Below are 24,544 nucleotides of genomic sequence, written 5' to 3'. Positions count from 1 at the left end.
TAAAACCTACACAAATATGTTTCAATATATGAAATATTTACCCCTACACAATATTTAATATAATGGTATATCTCATACTGTGACTTTCAGTTTATTTTGATGTTAACCATATCCAGACAATGGAACAATTTTTTGTTTTATATTCAAATATTCAACAATTCTGTTACTATTTTTTTAATTTTACCTGGAATTTCAATACCTTATTTTCCAAACTACATTCTGAAGTGTTGCATACTTTATTTCAGTTTTCAAGTTGGAGTTTTTTTAAGGAACCCACAGAATCTCAAAATAGTGGTGTTTTCAAATCATCTATGTTCTTACTTCCACAGGCTGTACAGAGATGGGTTAGGACTTGAGAAAGGTTAAAGGGGCCGCACTTGAAAAGGCAAGTGTTAGGAAAGAGATTGTAGCTTGCTGTTACAGGTGTGGCTTACAAAGCAATAGCCATTTTATTCTGGACAGCCAGTAAAATTAACAAGTATTTTCATAATTAACAAATAATTAACATGTATTTTCTAGGCTTCTGTTTTTCTCCGAAGACATCTTACTGTGAATCAGAGTCAATCTGAGTCTTGAGAGAAGTTCTAGCAAAACTGTTTCTCGAGATCCCCTGGATTTGAGGTAGTGTGTTAGAAATCTATTACCTACATCCTTAGGTCAGACACAGATCAATTAAACAAATCCAACATTTATAATAAATACTTGTAAAGAAATGTGCTTAAAGATGCCATTTCAGATTGCTCAAAAACAGGGTACATATTGCTGGGAGCTGCCAAATCTGTCTCAACCATTTGCTTCAAGATAATGGTCTCCAAACAGTTAACAGAGTTAAGTCTTACAAGGTGCCAGAGACCTTCTGTTCATCACAGGTGCAATTCCTCAGCTAAATTCTTCAGCTGTGATTTGTTCCTTGATTTGCCATGTTTGTTGCTATTTGCTTAGGAATTGAGTGCTTGTTTTTTCTTGTATCCCAGTCCTTTCATTTAATGTCCAGAAGTCCTGTTCACAAGAATATGCCTAAAACACTGTTCATGACCAGAGGCAAACACCAGCACATTTTGCTCACCACATTTTTTGCTCTACATCAGGGGGAAAAAAAGGAAAGAAAAAAGGATAGAGAAGATGGCAAGGGCAAGAACAGGCAGGCAGGCCTGGTTTCAGGAGAAACAGGAGACCTACTTTCATCTCACCTAACTCAAGGCACTGAAATGAGACATCTAAGCTTTGTTAACTGGCTCTTTTGTATAGTCAAGGTATCTCCAGAGTATGATCCAGCCTAGTCAAAATCCAAAGTGGAGGATGAGTAGCAAGGATCAAGATGAAGTTGTGACTTGGTAAACCGGAGAAGAAAAGAAATCTGTAATAAAGGGAATAATATTTGTGCTAGTCAACAAAACTATCTGCTTCTTTGCACCCAGAACTAGCTAAGGATTGGGATAGGAAGGCTGAAATCTGCAAGATAAGGCTAGGATCTTACGCATTCCTCAAGGAATTTGCTCTGTGTGACCATTTTGATCTTTTCCATCGCCCTTTTCCTGGAAAAGGACACCTGTGCCACAGACTGTGAAAAACAGCTTTATGATAGAAAACATTATGTGTTTAATTTTACATACACTCAGCATCATAATGTTTCATTGGTCTGTCAGATACACATGCTATATTTTACAGCAATTAAAAAGTACACTCTCTTTCTCTTAATTTTATAGCTCCGTAAATCTGTTTTCAGCATCAGAGCAAGAAACCTTCTGGAAAAAGAGACAGCAATCAATAAAATTCTAAGGTAAGAGTCAGCAGTGATTTGATATTGTTTTGACTGTCATCTGATTTCTCATAATCTTGTTTTTCATGAATGTTACTGTATGTATAATATTTATGATAGTATATCCTTTTGTAGTACATTTATTGCCTTCATTATCAAAGATAACTTGCTCTTTTCTCTGGATATATTATATGCTTGAACAGCAACAAAAGAGAGATTGTTCTTCTTCAGTATGTATTTGAATTCTGTGTCATGCGGAAAGATCATTTTTCAGCTCTTTTCACATCTTCCTTCTAAATTAATCAAAAAATGTCTCTTCATAAATGGTGTTATTTTGCCTGAAGAATTCCAGCCTAGTTCTTGCATATATATGGACATAAACATTCACAGGGGTTGTACACTAGAAAGCATAGACTACAGCTAATCATGTTCCGAGTAGGAAATGTACAATGAAGACGACTTCAGAACTGTGACTTCTGTAGAAGGATTTCCTGAATGTTTTAATAACGATCACTCATTTCGGTACACCGTATCAAGTAAGTACTCAGCACCGTAAGTAAATAATGCACTCCTAAGTCTCCAAGACCCATATCTAAAGTTATCATATGGGTAACACCATGCTGCAGTGTTTTATGCCACTATTGGGTTTACATCAGAATTACTATCATTGATATGAGGTGCATTAGCAATGCCAACAATTTATAGATCATTCTTTTTTTATATTTACATTCTCACCAAAGCAGGTGCATCTCCAGAATGTTGTGAATGACTGGTCCCAGGTAAATAAGCAGTATAAACAGGAATAACTGATCTGAGAAGTACAGCTGTGGGATTAGATTAAGTATGGCAGTTTTATGAGGAGCAGTGCACTAGGAATCCAGTGTGATTTCCGAATTGTGAAGTTTCTCAAAAAGTGCCTAGTAATTACATGTCATTTGAGAAATATTACAACTCTTTAGTTCTTTTTAATACTCTCTAAGAATACAGCACAGGGAGTACTGTAGAAATTAATGTGTAACTTTATCTGTCTTTAAACCCATGGTAATGAAAACATGAACAATTACTAATTCAAATGAATGCTCTTTGTCAACATATTATTGAGAAATGTAACTACAAGACCATAAGTATTCCATTTTAACAAAACTTAGGGCTCTATTTGTAAACATTTCTTTTAGTTAAGTGAATATACCTTGATTTTACAGGCATTACTGTTATGGGTAGATAAATACAAGTCTCTTTGTCCTAATCAAAAACCTTTTAAAAATATGGTTTTAGATACAGGCTTCATGGCAGTGTTTCAGTAAAACATTTCTAATGAAATTCTATGTTATATTACAACTGTGAAATGTTATTGACACCTCTAGGGTTACACAAATGTCGATTTGTTTGGCATGTTTCTTATACTATACCACAGAGGAAACGTAGACAGAGAACACCCTACTGTTTTAGATTCAAAAAATTTTAAAAACCTGTGACATCTGTAGGGGCTACATTCTTTCTTACGCAGAAGAAAAAATGAAGTCCTGCAAATTGAAATTCAGAATTCTGATGAATTCTTCCATCAGCACAGAACTTTCTACTTTTCAGGAGAAGTCTGAAGCAGAGTGGGAGGAGAATCCAAGCAAACCGTTGTTTGGACTTCACTAAGTTCTGAGAGGTACCAGGACAGAATCAGAAATCAGTCCTTCCAATTTGAATCCTGTTTATTGTTCCTTGTTACTGCCTCAAAATTGTTACTTAAGCTCTGAACTGTGACATCTCCAATGCATCTGTTCCAGCACAAGGAAATCGTGTTCATGGTATATCTGCTGGGCATGCTGATAGAGAGCATTGCCAGTGATGGGCCTGCTGGTCCTAAGCACTGCCAGTGTTTCCGTGTTGATGCCAGTGTTGTTGCAGGGGGGTTTTACAAACAGAAAAAGAAGTTTTAAGAAAGGATAAAATCTACAGCTGTAACTTTGGATATAGTTCAAGGAACACAGGAACACTCAAACTCACAAGACGTGAGAGATTCTTTTTCTTATTTTTACTTCAGTTGTAAATGCTGTATACTAAGGAGTAGTATATTATCCTTTTATTAAGGAATAAAAGTAGCTGAGTCTCATTTATTCAGAGTATCTGACAAAAGAAGAAATGGCGTTTATGCCAAGAACAATAGGAGATAACTCAGGATGTCCCTTCTGAAAAGATTCCTTCTAGCGTCTTTTTAATTTTCGTCTACCTGAATTAAGGAGCTCTTATCTAAAACAATGCCTCTACACAGTAAAGCTGCCCATGGGCAACTTCAACTTGATCAAATTGCCGTTCTGAAAAGAGAATTTTAGGTCTCTTCTAGCTTAAGTCCACCTCTTACCTTTTTCCCCCTACTTTTTAAACCTTGTCATATTATATTTTAATCCAAATCTGAATGTTTCAACATAACCAACCACACAGAAGGAATATGCGTTACACACAGGTACCTTTACGTCTCTTTTGTGCATCTTCCTCTGTCCAAACCTTGTTTTTCCCTTTATATACCGAACTGCAGCTTGACATGTTCTTCCCCAAGAGGAGGAAGAAGGGCATAAATAGTCCTCGACCACCCAGAGAGGGCTCATACATTCACTCCTAGGTGTCTCACCTGCTCATCTAATGTTACATTACGCAGCAAAACGGAGGTCTCGGGTCTCTTCATTTTCCTGCCACTTTCTTACTGCACTCCAGGGAAACCACCTATTTTCTGAAGAGCCTTGCTTGGAAACTAACCTTCACCTTGCCCCCTTGAGGTCTTGGTGGAGTTAGTCCTGGGAACAGAGTCAAGGATGTAGCAACTACTGTCCTAGGTACTTTGACTCTGACCGGTGATTTGCATCACCCCTGCCAGTGTCAGCATAGAGAGGCTTAACTCTGCACATCAATCCATTCTGAGATGGGGACTTCATCCTTCCGAGGAAAATGAAAAGAGATAAAAGTGAGTTACAGGCAGTTAAAACAACTTTTTCAAAACACTATCACATTTAGTAGTGCCTCTGAATTACAAACAGCTCCATTTCTTTCTGAAAATTATGATGTGTTTCCCTCAGCAGCAATAACCCCGGCTTCTAGCAAATTTCATTACTCCTGCATATCTTCAGTGTTTCCCACTTTTGTCTCACTCTCTTGCCATAGGAACTGCTTTTCGTCTTAAAAGCAAATTTTGTGCCTGTGGTTCTTCTGACCCTCATTCCTTGTGGGATCATTATCTAAGAATGGGTGTCTAGTCCTTTATTAGTCCCACTGGCTTTCTGAAGTAGAGAGGGTGTCAAAATGTTGTGTATAAACTAGTGCATTCTCTCCAGTGCTGAGAATAAATTCTAAATAGCACAGAATGGTGGGGAAATTGAGCAAATTAAAAGTAGTCTCACATAGTCCAAAATATAATCAAAGTATCAGTAGTGCAGAACCTGATTCTGGTCTCTGTTAAACCACGCTTCACAGAATCACAGAATGGTTGAGGTCGGAAGGGACCTCTGCAGGTCATCTGGTCCAACCTCCCTGCTCAAGCGGGGCCACCCACAGCCAGTTTCCCAGGACCATGTCCAGGCGGCTTTTGAATATCTCCAAGATGGAGACTCCACAACCTCTCTGGGCAACCTGCACCAGTGCTCGGTCACCCTCACATAACGGTTTATGCCCTTATTTTATAAAATACAGGGAATAGCTTAAAAGTTCTCTGGTCTGTTGAGAAGAAAATCAAACTCACCAAAATCACAAAAATTCATTTTATTGTAAAATATATATTGTGACAGTTTGGGAAACTAACATTTTTTAAATGGGCAGCTTTTTAGTTGCTTTTCATTACAGCTGATGCTACAGTCAAACTGTAAACTGGTGCTAGGGGTATGCAATAGGATTTTCACTGTTCTAGGCAAGATTTTTCTGATGCATTTACTGGACCTGAGGGAATAACATAACTCATGCTTAAGTGGAACTTTCAGTTTCATAAACAGCTAATTAAGCGATGGACGTTTATCTTATGTTTGAAACTGAGACTTCCATGAGTGCATCTTGGGGGGGAAAAAACCAAATTGCTTGAATTAAGTGTCCAGTTCTACTAATTTGCTAATATGCTAGAAGACAATTAAGACTGTGTTCATACAAGTCTTTCTGCAAAATACAGTGGGTTTTTTTCTGAATAATAGAATGAGCAAGAAACGAGATTCTCTGTGCTTCTAGGAAAGTTATAAAGTTAATCTCTGAATAAATTATCTCTGCACACTAATACAGTAGTATAATACATCACCTCTCATAAGAGAAGGAGCAGACATTTTCTTTAGTTTGTTTATCACAGGAACATAGACGTCTCCTACTTTGGAGGCCATGTTGTCCAACTGCCCACTTGAAGTAGGACTATTGCTAACTCTGGATCAGATCAGCTTTGCATCTTCCACCTGCTCTGGTTCCAGCACTGCATTACCCTACCCCTGAGAGAAGGTTTTGCTGATGTCCAGTCTGAACCCTCCAAGCCACAGTTGCTGGCCATTGCTCACTGCTCTGTCATCTCGCAATAACAAGAGTTTAGCTTCATGCTTTAACCTCCTCTTCACAAAAACAAACAAGCCCAGCTCTATCAAGTCTCCCTGAAGGTCATGTGTTGTAGGCCACAGACCTCTTGTACTTGCTCCTGTGTTTCAGTATCCCTCTTGGGGTACCCAGAAGTGTGTCCCAGGTGCAGCCTCTCCAGCTCTGAGTAGAGGAGGGATAATAACTTCCCTCTATCTGCTGGACACACTCCTCCTTAATATAGTAGGCAGTTTGCCTTACCGATGGCAGGAACACATTCATCCAGTTATCATCCAGGTAACTCCATCCCATCCAGACCCAGTGCACAGTGTAACTCCCAGATCCTTTTCCTCAGCCAGCACTCCACAGCCTGCATGGATGCATGGAGCTATTCTGTACCAGGCGTGAAACTTCGCACACTTCGTTGTCTGACTTCCTGAAGCTTTTGCTGACTCAATCCTCAAGTTTATCAGGGTCCTTCTGGTTTAATGCTCTACCATTCAGTGTGTCAAACACTGCTCTTCGCTTGTCCACATAGCCAGTCATTTCATCATAGAAGGCAAACCCTTGGTATCCTTTATTAGAAATTTGCCTGCATTAAATAACTGACTTGCATTAGTCAGTTCTAAATAACTTACAACAAGTTTCTCTGTATATAATTTATGTTTTCTCTCTTAAGAGTATGATTTCTTTCTTCATAACTGCAAGGCTTTGATACCATGCATTTCTCAGAACAAATGTTCCAGTTAAGATCATCAGGAGGAAAATCCAGACTTAGACACCACCTTCTTAAATCTCCACAAGTGTATGACATCATTGGATTTCACCTGCCTCCTGCAAAGACAAACAGAAAGAAATACTGGAATGCAGATATCTATTGGTAAGAAGTAGCTCTGTTTTATGAGTTTTGTGCCAAGTGACCACCATGTTATAGATCACTGTAAAGCTTTGTTGTGAAGCAGAGTTAGCTGGCTGTGGAGCCTCCAACACTGCAGGTATGGAAAAGGAAGTTAGACCAACATCAGCCCAGAATAGTGTAGATATCATTGATCCTGCTTTGAGAGAGGTGATAGACTAGATGACCCTTTGAGGTTCTTTCTTCTCCATTGATTCTATCAGTTAGTCTGTAATCCAAGGAAAATAATTACTATACAAACATCTGGTAGAGGAAAAGCTGAAACAGCAAGGTAAGAATGACAGTGAGACTACAGAACAGCTAAAGGAAAGAAAGTATGCCACCATAGTTCAACAGACTGAGCAGACACTAAAGAAAATAAATGACTATTTGTTTTTTCCTTTAGAGACATACAGAAGGAAACAAGAAAAAACATGAATGTTTTACTGAAGCGTACCACACTGCTAGACTTCAGTGTGAGCACGTTTCAGGGAGAACAAGAACAAAAGTACATAGTAACATAGGCAGTTACTACAGAACACATAAATATTCACTCATTAAAATAATACAGAAAAAACAACAAATCAGTGTTATACTGGGATGCAAGAAGAGTGTTGCAGAAAGGATGCCTCCCTAAAAAGTCCAAGAGTGAGCCCTACGCATACCGTCTGCAAGAGACCTCATAATGTTCATGAAAGGTATAGTATTTTGAAGTATTGATCAAAGCGTTTAACGTTTTGCATTAGCTCAAAGAATGTGACTTGAACATTCTGTTCACTACTTATTTTTCAGGTGTTCCAAAGCATGATATAGTTTAAAGGACTTCAAAAGTTTGGACCTCATAATTGTTTGCAGGTAATACAAACTATGTAGTATTCCAATATCGTATTGTTCTGTATGGTCTTAACCTGTAGCCTGGCTTTTTGACAACCTACCAAATGGCATTTTCTTTTTCAGGATATTTTATTCCATTTGTGCTTTTCAAGGCAAATTTAGAGCATGTAGTTTGCAGCTGCTGGACTGTGTTCAGAGTTCTGCAAGTACAAAGTCCAGAAGCTTGACATATTTCTTGACTCTTCTCCTTCCTTTCATAACTTCCTCTTTCCTCCACAAGTGAACATGAACCTATCTAATATTTCTTAGAGGTGGTATAAGAAGATGGGAAGGACAATTTTAGCTAAAAAAAAGGGAGTTTTGCCTGCATTGGTCAAAGAAAGGTCAAAAGATTCTGACCAGCTACAGTTACATGAAGATGTATCAAGAAAACATTTATTTTGAAGTCTAATTTGCAAACCACTAAATTTTTAAAACTGTGACACAGTGGTTGTCCCAGGTGTGGGATTCATCTCCAGACTACCAGATCTGCCTGTGAGCTAAGTGTTGAAACTGTCATCGAGTTGATAGAGGTCTAGTCAATACAGGCAGTGGAGCCCAGTGAGATCTTTGGCTGACTGTTTTGTCTTTAGATGCCCACTTTATGATTACTTGAATATCTTCCAAACATCATTAATTAAATTAATTGACCAAGTGTTCAATGAAGTCACCCACATATGGACATCTAGTAATGTATGAGATGCCAGAGGATGTCCAAGACATCATCTTGATGGCAGGTGAGACAGAAATTTGTAGGGGACCCATACCCTGCTGGAGCAGCAGCTGGAAACAAGGCAAAATACTCCAAGGCAATGCAGGTGGCACTAGCCACCTCTGTACAGCCAATTTGAGTCCTACATCTCCACTGATTACGAGGGAAGCCTGGACACATGGCTCACATGTAGGCACTGAGAGTAAGCACCTAAGTGTAGGTGTCTACAATAAGAAGTCAAATCCTATTGTAGATTTTAAAATCGACAACTTTGCAATTCTGAAAACTTCATGGCACCTGCCGCCTTTTTCAAAAGTCCCTGAAGATCTGCAACTCTAGGTGCCTAAACAGCTGAAAAATATGCAGTTCCTGAGTTGAAAGGAAAACAAAGCGTGGCTTTTTCAAAGAGTTAGTACAAGGAAGGTTAAGGCACTAATTCTCAACAAGTGGAGGATGCCAGGAGAGAGGCTGTCAAAAGTAGCCATGGCTTTTCAGCACAGCATCTTTGTCTCTGAAAACACAAACAGTTTCTTTGCAGTTACTTGATAACAATTTCAGATCTCTGGGCTATCCAACTGGCATTTCATTATTTCTCTGTTGACTTCAGTAGGAGCTGCAGGGCTTCCAGACTTATTGAAAATGAGGCAATGGATATAAATGCTAAATATGAATTTAGGAATCTAACTTAGGCAGAGATCATAGACAATCCTGACAGTCTTTCTACAGGTGTTACCCTTTATGCATGCCCATTCTGTATAGTATATGGTTATGTGTATTTTATTATACCATTAAGAATCAAATGAGCCATCCTGTTCGTTGGTCAGGTAAAGAATTTATTGTTTGAGCAATTAATGTTCTCTTTTATTATGGACACTAAGAGTTTACGTAACTTGGTATTCAAGTAACCTGTGTACAAGGACATGAAAAGTTTATGTGCAAGTCACTTTTTGATGTCAAGAAAATAATTTCTAACTGTTAAAAGCAGAGCACAATAATCCATATTTACAGGAAAAAAGATAAGTTACCCTTTTTGTCACAGCAAGAAGCCTCCATACAGAAGTCAGACCCCAGAACTTCCCATTTTCTGCTGGGAAAAAACTGGATTGTCATTTTAATAGAGTTGGGTGGGATCTATTTTTAGGAAATAATTTTTATCTGTTTGTTGGGGTTTTTTTTCACAAGGAAATTGCACAGGTATTCAAATGATATCTCTGTTGTGTTCTGACAGTGTTATGTAGTCTCATCCTCCATAACATAATGTTTAAAATCCATTGGTATTAAAATGTTCATGATTTGGCTAACATAAGCTGTGTTTTATAAGATATACAGTAATGTTCTTAAATGGCATGATGCTTCAGTTCAGTGTAGTATAACCTAATGCAATAAGGAGTGTAGCACAATGTATCTTTCTAGCATGCTAGTATGATTGGCAATGATGACACTGACAAGGATTCTAAGCTTTTCATTTTTGTTCCAGATCTCACTTTGGATCCTTACTCCTATCATTTATGTGTTTAAATCCAAAAGAAGGAGAAATAGCAAAGAAGAGTGAAAAACAAAGTCATAACAGGGAAAGAATGTGCCTGGGATGCCTTTTGCCATCGAGCATGATCATCCCATGCTGTCGAGGATAGCATTTATCCAAGCCTTACAGTAGACTGGTGAACAGAGTGGTCACTCCAATAGCATGTAGTTTTTTTCCATGTTTTAAAAAAAAAAGGAGATTCAATTCATTAAAAAGTATGAAAAATTACCAGCTGGGTCTTGTGTGAGTTTCTTTGAATGGTTGCATAGCACAAAATAAACAATAAGACGTGCACTGTGTAAACTTAAAATTGCAGCATTCCTGGAAAGTTAAAATATTTTTCCAACATTGAAATTCCATTTCTCAGCCATCGGCGGAGTTGTGTGAGCTCTTTTAGTGGAAACCTCTCTTTTTCTTAAGCAAATCCATTTCATTGTAGCCAGCAAAATAAAGATATACATGCTCTGTTTAGCTGTAGCACGCACTAACCAACAAATACTAATTTCTGCCAAAATAGTGTAAAATGTGTTTGCCAAAATTCAGCAAAAGCAAAATGAGAAAAATGAGCAAACAAGTGAAAAAACCCACACAACAAAATGCTGCAAGTTCAATGCATTCCCAGAGAGCAGACATTTCATATTACAGGATATCAGCAATGTGCAGCTTTTCATTTCAAACCATGTATGGTCCCTGTTATGTAGAAGAACACTCAAAGATATGCTGTAAGTCTTGAGTGTGTGCATAAATATTTTGCCACATACAGCCCGGAAAGGGAGCTGCCCTAAAATGAAAGCTCTACTTGCACTATTCCCCTCTATTGCTGAGAAGCCGGTTTTACTGACGATTAGTGCATTGGTTGACCCTTTTCACACTTAGTGACATCTTGAGGGACTATAAATTCTATAGCAAACTGAGAAGAACTCGAAGATGGGCCTTGCTGGGGCATGGAGAAGGTTCATCAGATGACCGGTTATGTTGCAGAGTGGGGACCATTGCCTTGGAAATACGTTTTCATGGAAAGTCCATTTTTGTTTTATTGTTATTGTCTGTTAAGCTGTGCACTTGCTTCCCAGAAAGCCAAGCTGGCTTGTCTGAACACACTACCTCAGAAATTATTATTTATACTGAAAACTCTGTGTCATCATCATTCTATTTCTTCATAGGGCCTGCACTAGACAACGCATGCTGAGCGGATCCTTTGAGGGGCAGCCTGCAAAGGAAAGGTCAATACTTAGTGTCCAGCATCATATACGACAAGAACGCAGGTAAACATGGGCAGAAAGGATGGTTTCAAAATATTCTTAAAATAAAGGTGACGAAAAGAATTAAATTTGAGCAATACCTAACGTGTGAAAAACTGAAATTACTTACTTGTACAAAGAACTGAATTCTACCTTCTTCATTGTAACCATAATGAAATTCATTGTACTGTATAAATGGAAAAAATGCCTTTTTATTTCAAATGTCATTTCCTTCGCCGGCTACAAAGCTATCAATTTAAAGATCAGAAGGAAAGAAATTGGCTTATGTTAGACCAGATTGAAAACAATTGAAGAACATACAAGCTTCTGATGTTAGCGAGAGAAAAATGATAATAATCTGAGATATTGTGTGGCTGGAGAGCAGTGCTTTATAATGGCCATCCTATAAAGGTCAAAATTTCATCTTGAGATGTATCGTTAAATTGATTATGATTGTTTCAGGTCACTGAGACATGGTTCCAACAGCCAGCGAATCAGCAGAGGAAAATCTCTTGAAACGTTGACTCAAGATGTAAGTCTTCATAGAAATGATGGTTTCAATTTGAGAATATAAGAAATAAGAATATGTACTATATAATAAATGCTTGTGTAAGGCTAATGTCTATCTATGATCTTGTTTACAATTTGTCTTTTGAACTCTTGAAATCATAAAACAAATACTGTAATTGCATTAGAATTATCGTCAAAATAATTGACATGGTCATTTCACTGATAGACTTACTGGTTTTGAAACACATGCTGAGACAGATTCACTGAAGCTATAGACATTACATTTGGAGCACAACAATTGCTACTACCCAGGACACCTTAAAAAGCCTTACTCTGGAATTACACAAATCACTCAGGCTGGCAAAACACACTTCAAAATTTCCAATAGAAGTTTAACAATATTTTTCAAACACGAGAACTGTCAGACAAAAGGACAAAGGGAAACTAGTAATCACAGATTTCACTGTGGTATAATTTCATGCAGTCAAGCGCATTTTCACTTCTGCAAATTCATGATGATATTTTGTGGACCTCTGTGACTATGAAAATTCAAGGGGTGATATTAGTCCCTCCATTTCCAAACTATGATAGTCATTTTTCTAGATGTGCTTCATACATAAAAACAACTGTGTAAGAAGTAATTAATGAATTACCCTGCATGGTGGTAGAAAGAAACTGTAGGTAACTAATATTTTAAAGCAGGTGTGGCTTTGCTTGTGTCCAATAGTGAGGGTAACACCCAGAATTACCCCTCCAGGAGTGCTCCAAAGACTCACTTAACTCTGAATAGTAATACTGATTGTACCCTCCACCGGACGAGCTCAGACAACCGTCCTCCCTCCCTCTCCTCCCTCCCTGTTCTCTGCTGTCACTGTATGTTCTGTACAACTTGCTGCCTGGCAGCACATCCAGCAGGCTCGAGAAATGAAAGGGTGTCTAAAGCCTTTTCTTTCCCAGTCTTTGCCCTTAGTAACTTTGATGGTGTTCATTCCAGTTCAGAGAAATTGGCTGAGCTTAAAGACCTTTGCTTTTAAAGTTAAAAGTTGCATTGAATGGGACTTCACACATGAAATTAAAACTGAAATTAACCTTGATGAAAATAGGCAGCCTTGTGCTGTAGATAGAAAATACTGTTCAATATGCTTGACTAAGTTGTTGTGCAGTGCATTTGGAAGTAAAGATTTTTCATTTGAATCTTTCTATGTAAAATACCGTATCTTGCTTTCATCTGAAACATTAAAAAACAACAACCCACAGACCTCATTTAAAAGGACTCATTTTGCTTCTAGCACTCCAACACAGTGAGATACAGAAATGCACAGAGAGAAGACAGTGAGATAAAGATGATCCAAGAAAAAAAAGAACAAGCTGAAATGAAAAGGTATTTAAAAATCAAAAGTCTGAGTGCATGCTTTCTGTATTAAGTATTCTCTGCATGAAGTAAAAAGTACTGAGAGTCATGATGAAAAAAGAACAAAGTGTAAGGGATATTTTTGCCAGGTATAATGCATATCACTTAATAATTTACATTCTGTCTTTCAAAAGGAAAGTCCAAGAGGAGGAGCTGCGAGAGAATCATCCATATTTTGATAAACCACTTTTTATAGTTGGTCGTGAGCACAGATTCAGGAATTTCTGCCGAGTGGTGGTACGAGCTCGCTTTAATGCGTAAGTTTATTCCATATCAACAGTTGGTTCCAACAAGTGTTTACTTTCATGTCCTCAGAAATCTAGGTCTAACTTTTCTTTTGAAAGGACAGCTGCGTATAATGTGGTCACTACACGAGCTGGCAGTCAGTTGCCTACGGTGTAGTCTTGCTGTTGGAGGAAAGGAAGCAATAACATGCTGTGTAAGGGCAGACATGTTTGGGCAGTCTGCAATGATGAGACAGGACAAGACTCTGGGGAAACTGCAGGCATGTACTGAGAGGAAAGGCTGTTTTGTACCCCCGTTTTTAGACCTTGGGGAATCAGCCTGCTATTCCCTTCCTATTCCTCATTGTAAGGCGGGAAGTCTTTCTACACCAACAGTTACTCAAAGAATAGAAAAAGGTGAAGAGAAATGAATCCCACCTATGCTCACCCTAAGACTCCTTAGCCCATAATTAGAGACCCAGAATGGGATGGGGAGGTGTTCAGCTGTGGCAGATAAAAGGAGAAGAGCCGAGACCAGGTGAAAACCAGGAAGACTCAGTAACTAGGTATATGCGAGTGTGGCAGATACAGATCTATGTACAAGCAGCTTGATATAAAATCATCTTATAGCTCTTCTTTTAAACCTCTGTCTATGGCCGGCACGCTAATTTTGGAGGGTTAATGCATGTCACCTTGCAAACAGACAGCATAAAACAGAAGATAGCTCAAGGCTATGAGCTTGGCACTTGGAAGACCTGGTTTCAGCACCTGCTTTAGTATCGATTTTCTCTGTGCCCTTCAACAAATTCCTTCTAGGTAGAACAACAGGAAGGTTAGATATCCAGTTTTACAACACCCATATTTAAGTGTTCTGCCACTTGTATAGAAGCACATCCTTGAGTTAGGTGCCTACTTTTCTATGCAACTGCTACCTTGATTGCGGTTCTCTGGTCCATGAAGCAGTTGCAAATTAAAACAGCAAAACAAAACACAAACATGCATTCCCGTCCAGTTGTCAAATACGTGTCAGTGCCTGTTACCATTGTGGAGTGCCCAAGGGTAACAGAATATTTATATTATAAACAGTTTAATTAAAATGTTTGCAGTTATAAAAATAATTTTTTTGTTAAAAAGTCATTTTTTCATTTATTTAAAACCTACCAACTTTATTCATTGTCCCACCCAGTTTGCCAAATAAGATATTCTAGAGATCTTTTTCAAACTGATAGGATACGTATTTTCTTCTAGTGAAAAAGGCTGAGGAAGACCACTATATACAATGTGGGGAAGAGGCATGATCTTGAGAAGACACAAGTCAGTGGGTTCAGTGGGAAGGCACCGAAACCAGTATATTCTGTATGCTGACTGGTGTAAGTGGGTGAACCTGGCCCATGGAAGATGCCTCTTGTTCTCCTTGTATGCATCTTGCATTCTTGTAATTCATAACCACGAAATCTCTTCTGGTAGTATTGCCTGAAGTCAGGTCACTCCATTTTTCACTTTAAGCTCAGCGAGGAAGTGACGGCAATTTCACATCCCAATGGCTAGAGCCCTCACATGGGATATAGGATACCGCAGTGCAGATCCTGTCTCGGCATGATTTGCTACAAGGATTTGAAAGATAAGTAAAAAGTGTCCCTAACCACTGGGGCAGGGAGGCTTCCTGGACAGGATTCTTGTGGCTTTTCCTCTTGAAGCCCTTCTTTCTTTCATAAAAAGGCTAAATAATTGCTGGAGCAAGAACTTAGCTCGTGTCACCTAGATATGTGCTTATTACTTATGGAGTGGTTCTCACTCTCTCTGACTGCCTAATGGGCGGTTAGATATGGTAGATGAAGCACAGCAATTTCATAGGAAAATTCATCTATGGAGAATCTAGAAATATTCATCAGAAATGATTGAAGAAGCAATAAAAGAGATAGGGCTTGTAGAAGGATTTTTTTTTGTGTCAACTGAGGATATGGTTCAAGAGGTTTTGAAGTAAAAGGAAGGAACTCCTGAGGAAACACTTTGGAACATAAAATTCAGTAGCAGGTTATCCCCACCCCCATCCCCAAGCAAAATACAAAATTAAGTCCTTGCTTACAAAAGCAAGACCAAAAAAACTAGCAGTTTAAAGAATCATTAGAGGAATTACAGGTAGGCCATGAATTAAAGTGATACTAGCTGTGTTGATAATATGACTAAAATTAAATGACACTTGTACAGATATTTAAAATTAAGCCAAGATAAAATGTAGCCTTGATTTTGGATATAAATTACTTTGAGGTGATGGATGCATGGTATAATTATAATGCTGACTAAAATAAAATGTAAATGACTGTATCTTTTCTTCTTTTTATAGTTCTAAAACAGATCCTGTTACTGGAGCTGTGAAAAATACCAAATACCATCAGCTTTAGTAAGCACTGCAAAAGTAACTTTGCTTGGTCACATAAGCCTGCAGTATAAGTGTGTGAACGTGCACATGCATGTAATGTGTGTATGTGTGCAAGCACATGTGTATTTCTTTTTTTCCCCAAAAAAGGTTTTTCTTTCCATGGAGTTGTTCGGGAGGAGGATGAATAGGAAGAGGATTTTTTTTATCAGACTTTTCTTCTTCGCTTGCATGTAACTTCCATAGTTTTACTACGCATTTCCGAAATATTGAAATCTTTGACACTCCTCAGCTTAATTTATTTTTCAAGGGAAAGCACTTAACTGTGGTGTAGACACGATACAAGTGACATAGCACTCTTGGCATTTCTGTAACGGTTATCCTTATGTATTGTTCACAGTGATTTGCTGGGGTTGGTTACTTACCTGGACTGGGTCATGATCATTGTTACTATATGCTCCTGCATTTCCATGATGTTCGAATCCCCCTTTAGAAGAGTTATGCATGCTCCAACACTCCAGGTACTGTCACTGAATCATTTTGCATTAGTGAAGCACAGTCACCTTGTTTTTTCTCCACTGCCTGTTCCTAAATTATGACTGTTCTCTGCTTTGATTTTCAGATTGCTGAGTATGTTTTTGTAATCTTCATGAGCATTGAGCTTAATCTGAAGATTATGGCAGATGGCTTGTTTTTTACACCAACAGCTGTCATTAGGGACTTTGGAGGAGTAATGGACATATTTATATATCTTGTAAGTTTTTATATTTATGGGAGGTTTCTGTAGCATTCTTAATTTTGATATCTTCAGATATATAAATGTTTGGTAATGTTAAAAAGTTTGACTCTGCACCCTGGTGCAAATGCAGTAGTGTAATTTGTGTACAAAGACCACTGTTTTCATCTGCAGTCCTGTCAGTTATGTGTACAAATACTTATTTAGACATTTAAAAATACACTGACATGTGATAAGGACCTGGCAATTTAGTGTAGGGCCATTGTATTGCCCCTTTTAATTATTTATTTGTTGATATGTTTTAAGTATCAGACCTGAGTTCATTCCAAAGTAAGCTCGAGATCTCTGAACTTGCTTCAGCATTTTTATGCAGGAGAATTTTTGTTTTATCTATTTCTTAGTCATTCAGTGCTTCCTCCGCTCTCGACAGTTCTCCTGATTTATAGAAAGGGTTTCAAAAGCCTCTAGCATTTGACAGAAGGGCACATCCTTGTTGCTGGTGTTGCTGTAGCAGGAAGAAAGCAAAGCAGCATCTTTCTATATTCCATACCTATCAGTAGTGGTTCTCAGGAAAAAATTGTTTCACTGTTTTCTTTGTCCCCCGGAAATTTCTTGCATTCCATTCAAATACAAGAGAAGGGGGTCCGTTTCCCCTTCATGTATGGCAATAAACACCACAGAATGTGTCAAGAACAGTACTCAATATAATACAGTATGAAATATTTTCTAACTGAAGAAATTACTAAGCAAAATGGCTTTGATGGATTTAGATTAAATCTTTCAGAGATTAATCCACCAGACAGATGTGCTGCATAAAATTTGTCATGATCAATTTGTATCAAAGGTTCTATTGTTAGCATAAATAAAAATATGCATACTTATACAAAACTCCTACTGTAGTATGCATAATCAGTATGTGCATTAGTTTCTTGAAATTCCTCTGAATCCCTCTGCTTGTCTGAAGGAAAAGTTAGGTGGTGTAGCTTAGCTATTCCAACTGTGCCCGTGGTGGTCTTAAAAGAATATGAAAGTCAGAAGCACTGGTAAATCTATTTGTTTTGGTGGGGTGGCTGTCTTTTAGCACTGTTGTTTTTAACAAATCATACTATGTTTTAAATCATATTGTTGATATCAGCTTGATTCTCCATTTTTTGTGTACTTACCTCTTTGTAACACTCTCACCTCTGTCCCCCTGTAATAGCATTGGCTTTATAAATACTTTTTAAAAAAGAAGTAATTAACAGACTTTATAATCAATAAACATCTGTCAGAGATTGTTCAGGCTACAAGACACAACTATGCTGCTTGAAAACACCTTTGAAGGCATAATATTTGTGCAATAAAACCACACGGTGACAAAACTGCTTATGCCCGTAACAAAGTGGTAGGAAAAACTGGCGAGGAAACTGTTAACAGACTTTCCAGGTGAGGATATCTCAGTTTCAGGATAGAATCTCTGAAATGAGAAGGCGGCGGAGAGATGATGCTGCCTGCTCCAAGAATGTAGTTTGTGTCCCTGCTCTGAATCAGCCAATTTGATTTCTTCTTTTGGAGCTGTTCCATCTGCTGAAAAGAATAAAATAGATTTTGAGTCAAAGGGGAAGAACAGAGGCCGAAGCTGATGCCCATTAGTTAGGACAATCAGCCAGGGCACAGGAGATCCAAGTCCTTTTTCTAAATTAGGCTTTTTTTGCCTTAATCTTCCCTTTAATTTTAAGGAAGAGAAGTGTTTACTGATCTTCTGTGCTGTGTCTATGGCAAGTAAGACATTGTAAGCCTAATCCTTCTTTGCCTTTTTCTGCTCTGTCTCCTCAAGGTAAGTTTGATATTCCTGTGCTGGATGCCTCAGAACGTCCCTGCCAAATCGGGAGCTCAGCTCTTAATGGTACTCCGCTGCCTCCGACCTCTTCGAATTTTCAAACTGGTCCCTCAGATGAGGAAAGTGGTGCGAGAGCTGTTTAGTGGCTTTAAGGAAATCTTTTTGGTATGTGCCAATTATTTTGTTCTTGTTGTTAAAAAGAAGATATGGACGAGTAATAAGATACCGTTTTGTAGGTTTATGTTTTCTAATCTTTTCTCCATTGTTGTCTGTTTACTTTTCATTGTAGCTACCACTGCAAATGACCGCAGAACAGGTTAAAAATTAGGAATATAAGTAACTCATTTACATTTATACTGAATAAAGCTGCTGTAATAATTCTTTTATAAATTATATTATTCGTTCCGTATATGTTTGGCCATAATTACATAGGAGGACTACTGAAATAAAATCTGCCCCTTATTCACAGTTCTAGTTGGGAAAGCAAGATGAGAAGTAAGGTATGGCAGCTCTGCAAGCCAGAAGTAAACCTGGTTTCCGAGCTGAAGATCTCTACCTCCAAGTTTTTGAGAGGCAACCAGAGGCAATGCAGTTGTTCATCACAGATCTGGATCTCATTGTTATGTCATTGTTGTTACTGTTATGATCAAGATTATGCAGTTGTTCTAGTAGTAGTAGTAGTAGTAGTAATAATAATAATAATAATTATGTGTGTGTGATTGCTTGATCAGAACCTAATCTATTGTCTTGGGACCCAACTTCCCCTAAGTGATGCCTGTCAGCCTAAACAACAGGCATTTTATTCCTGAACAGAATACCGTATGAGGTCAGGTTGTTATAAAAAGCTAAGCTACAAAATATTTGCAGACAATAATAGAACAAGGACAAAAAGTATAAAGTTAGTTAGCATTTCACAGATACTGTATCTTATTAAAGATATTTACATCATAATTTGCTCATGCATATCTTTTTTGTGGCTATCCTGGATTTAAATATCTAACAATGGATTCCTCAGATTAATTAGTAAAGCCTGATTCAGCAAAACAGAAGCAGCACATATTTAAGTACTTGAAGAATTCTCTTTAAAGTGAATGGCAATTCTTATGCATGCAGAATTTAGCAAGGTTGTACACTGAGTGCAAAAAAGCTTTGATCCTTATCTACAATTCTTGTATGCTATGTTAATAATAATAATAATAATAACAACAGAGCACCTGATTACTGGATGAGAACCTAAAGTAACGTGTCGGTCATGAAAGCCTTATCTCCAGGTGTATGCAACAAAACATGTTCACAGAAGGATATGACCCCGTTTCTCAAGTCTGCAGGAGGAGAGCTTGATAAGTCTAACTTCATCTTTACAGGTTTCTATTCTTTTGCTGACATTAATGCTTGTTTTCGCAAGCTTTGGAGTGCAGCTATTTGCTGGAAAACTGGCTAAATGCAATGATCCGCACATCATCTCTAGGGTAAGAACTGCTTTCCTGCTTCAAAATAATAGTATGCTGTGCCATTTCTGCCTGCTGGGGAAAGCAAGTGGGGCAATCAGAGCTATCAACTGAGAGATGGCGATCTTGGGCACTTTCTTGTTCAGAAGCAGGATGATGGAGGGAAAGGTGACAAAGGAGTGAGTGAATGAGGGCAAGGCTGGGTTTTCATGTAAAAAAGTAAAGCAAGTCCAGATATTGGGGACTGTCTGAAAAAGTTGTCAGATTCATGCCATATTATCTGCAAAGGACTGGATGTCACATGGAATTAACCATGGAAAATGACACCTTTGCATTCCTAGGTCAGCAGCTAAAAACCAGGTTGGGCTGCTAGAGGTCAAAAGCACTGGGAATGCTATGTAGGTTACATGAAGAAAGTTAGCTGTATTTCTTACTCCATTTGGAGAAATATCATCACCTAAAGAGAGCAATGGCCTTTAGGAAAGAGGTGAAAGGCTAGATGGTCTTGCAAAATGAAAAGCACTCTCAGTCCTGGAAGGAGAAGGGTTTTTTGAATCCTTCCTGAGATGCGTTTTTCATTTGGGTAAAGGTCCATGGCTATTAATCCCAGACCTGTAAAGAACCCTTCATTTCTTTTTGCATTGCTTCCCCATCATGGCAAGTGTGCTGTCTATACTGGCATTTTGGCATCTCTCACAGGCCATTATTTAATCTCAGGCTGTGGTTTATTTCACTATAGGAAGATTGTCATGGCATCTTCAGAATAAATGTAAGTGTTTCCAAAAATCTCAATTTAAAGCTAAGACCTGGAGAGAAAAAGCCTGGATTTTGGGTGCCACGAGTCTGGTGAGTTGCTACACATCGGCCTATCTTTCAGCTTTTGATGTAGACTATGGCTTAAATCTCATGGCATTAAACTACTGATGTAGGGTTTTTATTGTAAGTCAGATGATATTAAGGGTAAAAATTCTGGTATATTTAGTAAAAATCCAGATATATGAAACTTCTCCAGCCTTAACCTGCTGTTCTATTCATAAAGCAGAAAGGAAAAAAATACCCGTAGGTACTGAACCTAGATAGGAATTAGATGTGATTATTATTACAGTGGCAGTTACTGGCTTGAACCAAGATTATCACTTAATTGTGCTTTAGTACTGTTATGAAGTCATACTGAGAGCCATACCTCAGCAACAGAACCTAAATCAGCCTGCCGACAGCTACCCACAAAAAAACAATGAGCAAGTCATGCCTAAAACCAGCCTTTCTCTTCTATGGCCATGCCAGCTAGCAGCTTCTTTTTATTTCCCATGCAGGGAATCCTTGTGGTCTATCTGATGCAGTAGTGCAGTAAAAATTATTTAAGGGCTAACGTTATGTTTATGGTCAGTATTCCGATAAAGTCCATTTAATATTTCCCAACACCTGAACAGGCAAAAACCCCTCTTTTTAATTGTTTACATTTTAAGTTGGTTGGCATTTTGCAAAATCAGCTAAACAGCAACAATTATTTTAATTGACCACGTGCATGAATTAAGAATGTACCAGCAGTGGTAGGTTCAGAGCCATCCTACACTAATGAAATAATATGCTGTGATTTGAACAGTCAGTGAAACTCTGACATCTGCAGAAGTCTTTGTTTTGGTATGCTTCAGACAAATTCTTCCTCGAGTAAGCAAATTCAATCCTCTTCAGCTTGATCCAAAAATAAGCAAAAACTGTCTTAATCAGCATAACTGTAAACTTTGGGGAATGTTTTGTTATTGCAGAAAAATGTTTTACCGCAAGGACATTTATACCACCTGTTGGCTGTGTCAGGCCAGATTTTCAAGAGCCAAATGTCAGTATAAGGACCACATTTAAAAGAAATATCTACATCTGAGAGCTCTCTTTTTCACTGAATGGTTGGATTTTCAGAAGCACCGAACACTTAACAATTCTTCTGGAATACAGCTATTTACCTTACAAATTCTTGAACATTAACTGGGCTCCTTGGATTATCTATCTCGGATTGTAGAGGCAGAGCAATGTGCTAACCTAGCCCAAAGAGGGTACTTTTAATGTGCAGCTGCAAACATGCTCTTGAATCTCAACTGATACAAAAGGTCAGAGTATTTGATGTAGGAAAGCCAAGAAGGTGTGATGTCCTCTCAGTAAGCTTTGTGTTAGACCATCAGTTCCCGATGATAATGAAATAAGGAACAACACTTTCTAAATGATCTCGCTGACTTTGGAGTCTGAATCATTTATGTGGGTTTGAGACTGGTCTCCTTCAGGTAAATTTATTTTAGAATCTGGCCAATGCCATCAGATCCATTTTTTGATGAATGCTGTATTTTGCTAATTCCATTGACAAAAACACTAAAATGCAGCAACATGTTATAAGCTTTGTTACTGTGAATCAGATTCTGAGTAACAAAATAAAACATACATAGGGATCAAAACCAAATTATACTGTACGTTTTTATTGCTGTTGCTATTTTTTGTTATTCAGAGGCTTTCACACCAACTTTGCAAGGTATTTAAATGTTAGTTAGACTATGAAGAATCAAGGTAACAAATAGAAAGAACAACTTTATTGCTGAAGTTACACCTATTTGTGTGCTGCGTTTCAGGGCAAATCCTCGGAATTTTAATTTTGACAATGTGGGAAACGCAATGCTGGCGCTATTTGAAGTTCTTTCATTAAAAGGCTGGGTGGAAGTCAGAGATGTTATTATTCATCGCGTTGGGCCGGTAAGGAAACACATCAAGTCTTTGAATTCTACAACACATACTTTGATTTGTTTTAACAATTAATCTTATTTTTGTCTATTCAGATCCATGGAATCTACATTCACGTTTTTGTATTCCTTGGCTGCATGATTGGACTGACCCTTTTCGTTGGAGTTGTCATCGCTAATTTCAATGAAAACAAGGTACTGAGTGAGGTGGTTCATTGTGTGTAGAACTGGCTCTGTAAGAAACCTGAAACTGATATTACACTGTCTACATTACCTGGTAAGACTGCCTTTAAGACTGACTTACCAATCTTACATTCTGCAAGTCTGCAAGTATGGCTTCAGACACACCTGATCCATATTTGCTACAAAACTCAAGCCTGGGATGATAGCAATCCATCGCACACGCTTTCAAAGCTGTCTGAGTTTATTTACAATGCAGCTGTGTTGCCAGATGGAGATTGAACCTAAAGCACAATATATTTACAGATGCTCCAGATTCTGCTGTTGTAGTTTGATGTAGGCATACATGCGGTGGCAGGTAAAAAGACATGTTATGCTTGTACGTGTTACAACTAAGGGGTCTCATTAGAGCTCTGCAATTGCAGTATTTCAGATCCAAAGTAAAGCTGCATGGCTTTTCCCTGGCAAACAGCAGAGTACATTGTAAAATTAATTGTCCATCACTCAAACAAAAAAGTAGCTAGTGTTCTAGGAAAAAACTGCAGTTCACATGGGCTTTGCAGGTTATCTGAAAAGTAGAAAAACCTGTTCCCAGGTGAATTGTTACAGAACAGCTCATGTCTACACTTGTTATAGATAGCATCCTCTGGATGGGACTGCCGCATACACACTGCACAGCCCTTCTTAATCTGACTTTTTTTTCTGAGCCTCTTGTGGTGTCCCTGTGGCACCAAGACATAATTATTAATTTTTTTAATCTTTCAGTTCGAAGTTCCAAAAATAATGGAATGTCTGTGTTGCAGCTAGCTAGAGCGATATTTTTATCGCTCATGGCACTGGAGGGAAAGGATGATTGTGCACTCTGGGGCTTGGGGATGCAAGACAACCCAGTGTGCTATTGCTGGAGACAAACTGGGTGCTGGCCGTGACCCTACTATGGCCCTGGCCCGAACTCTGTAGCAAACACAACTGTTGAGTTTGCCCTTCAGGGAAACCACTTGACTCCTTCTGGAAGGGAGCTGAGTAGCACTCTACCATGTGTCCAGTGTGGGCAAGCAAGGCATCATGAATTGAAGTCAAGCAGGTTGCGAGCCAAATAAATAGCCTAAAACTTCTGCTGTTCAGAAGGTATTTTTATGTTTGCAAGACTCCAGTGTAATTTTGGTGAGATGAAGTGCAGCCATTCTTGTTAAAATACATCTGTTCTATAGAACAAGGAGCAATATGCTATTCATTTATTTTCTTATTCACTAAATTTTGACTAGTGAATTAACAAAGCCGAAATTTCTCCAGTATAAGAATTCCACTAGATTTCTATAGATGCGTTTGCCCCTTCCTGTTCAGCTGTGTAATATTACTTTTCCTTCAAATGCGTCAGCCTTACATTGATGAATACAAAATGTTTTTCAGCAAGTCTTGAAAAAAAAAAGTCATTTTATTTAAATTACAAGTAATTAAAATGCTATTTGAAATGTTAGAATTAGCTTAATGTTTTTCTTCTATAGCTATGATGTATTTAGCTATGTATGTTTATAGAACATTAGAATCATAGAATAGTTTGGGTTGGAAGGGACCTTTAAAGGTCATCTAGTC

General features: G+C 38.2%; 1 protein-coding gene across 1 annotated transcript in view; it reads left to right on the top strand.

Moving 5' to 3' along the window:
• Positions 1 to 24,544, top strand: part of NALCN (sodium leak channel, non-selective) — a 251,553-nt gene that overhangs the window by 201,391 nt on the left and 25,618 nt on the right. Inside the window, exons 17-29 of the mRNA XM_009333336.1 lie at positions 1,707 to 1,780; positions 11,449 to 11,550; positions 11,989 to 12,058; positions 13,326 to 13,417; positions 13,582 to 13,704; positions 16,016 to 16,072; positions 16,449 to 16,569; positions 16,671 to 16,802; positions 18,601 to 18,768; positions 19,968 to 20,072; positions 20,791 to 20,897; positions 22,664 to 22,784; positions 22,868 to 22,966. Of these exons, the coding sequence (XP_009331611.1) occupies positions 1,707 to 1,780; positions 11,449 to 11,550; positions 11,989 to 12,058; positions 13,326 to 13,417; positions 13,582 to 13,704; positions 16,016 to 16,072; positions 16,449 to 16,569; positions 16,671 to 16,802; positions 18,601 to 18,768; positions 19,968 to 20,072; positions 20,791 to 20,897; positions 22,664 to 22,784; positions 22,868 to 22,966 (1,371 nt within the window). The remainder of the gene's footprint in view (positions 1 to 1,706; positions 1,781 to 11,448; positions 11,551 to 11,988; positions 12,059 to 13,325; positions 13,418 to 13,581; positions 13,705 to 16,015; positions 16,073 to 16,448; positions 16,570 to 16,670; positions 16,803 to 18,600; positions 18,769 to 19,967; positions 20,073 to 20,790; positions 20,898 to 22,663; positions 22,785 to 22,867; positions 22,967 to 24,544) is intronic.

The sequence above is a fragment of the Pygoscelis adeliae genome, unplaced genomic scaffold, assembly GCF_000699105.1.
Source record: "Pygoscelis adeliae isolate BGI_AS28 unplaced genomic scaffold, ASM69910v1 Scaffold48, whole genome shotgun sequence".
Classification (NCBI taxonomy): Eukaryota; Metazoa; Chordata; class Aves; order Sphenisciformes; family Spheniscidae; genus Pygoscelis; species Pygoscelis adeliae.
Note: the sequence above shows the minus strand (reverse complement) of the source record. Positions and strands in the feature narration are given on the sequence as shown.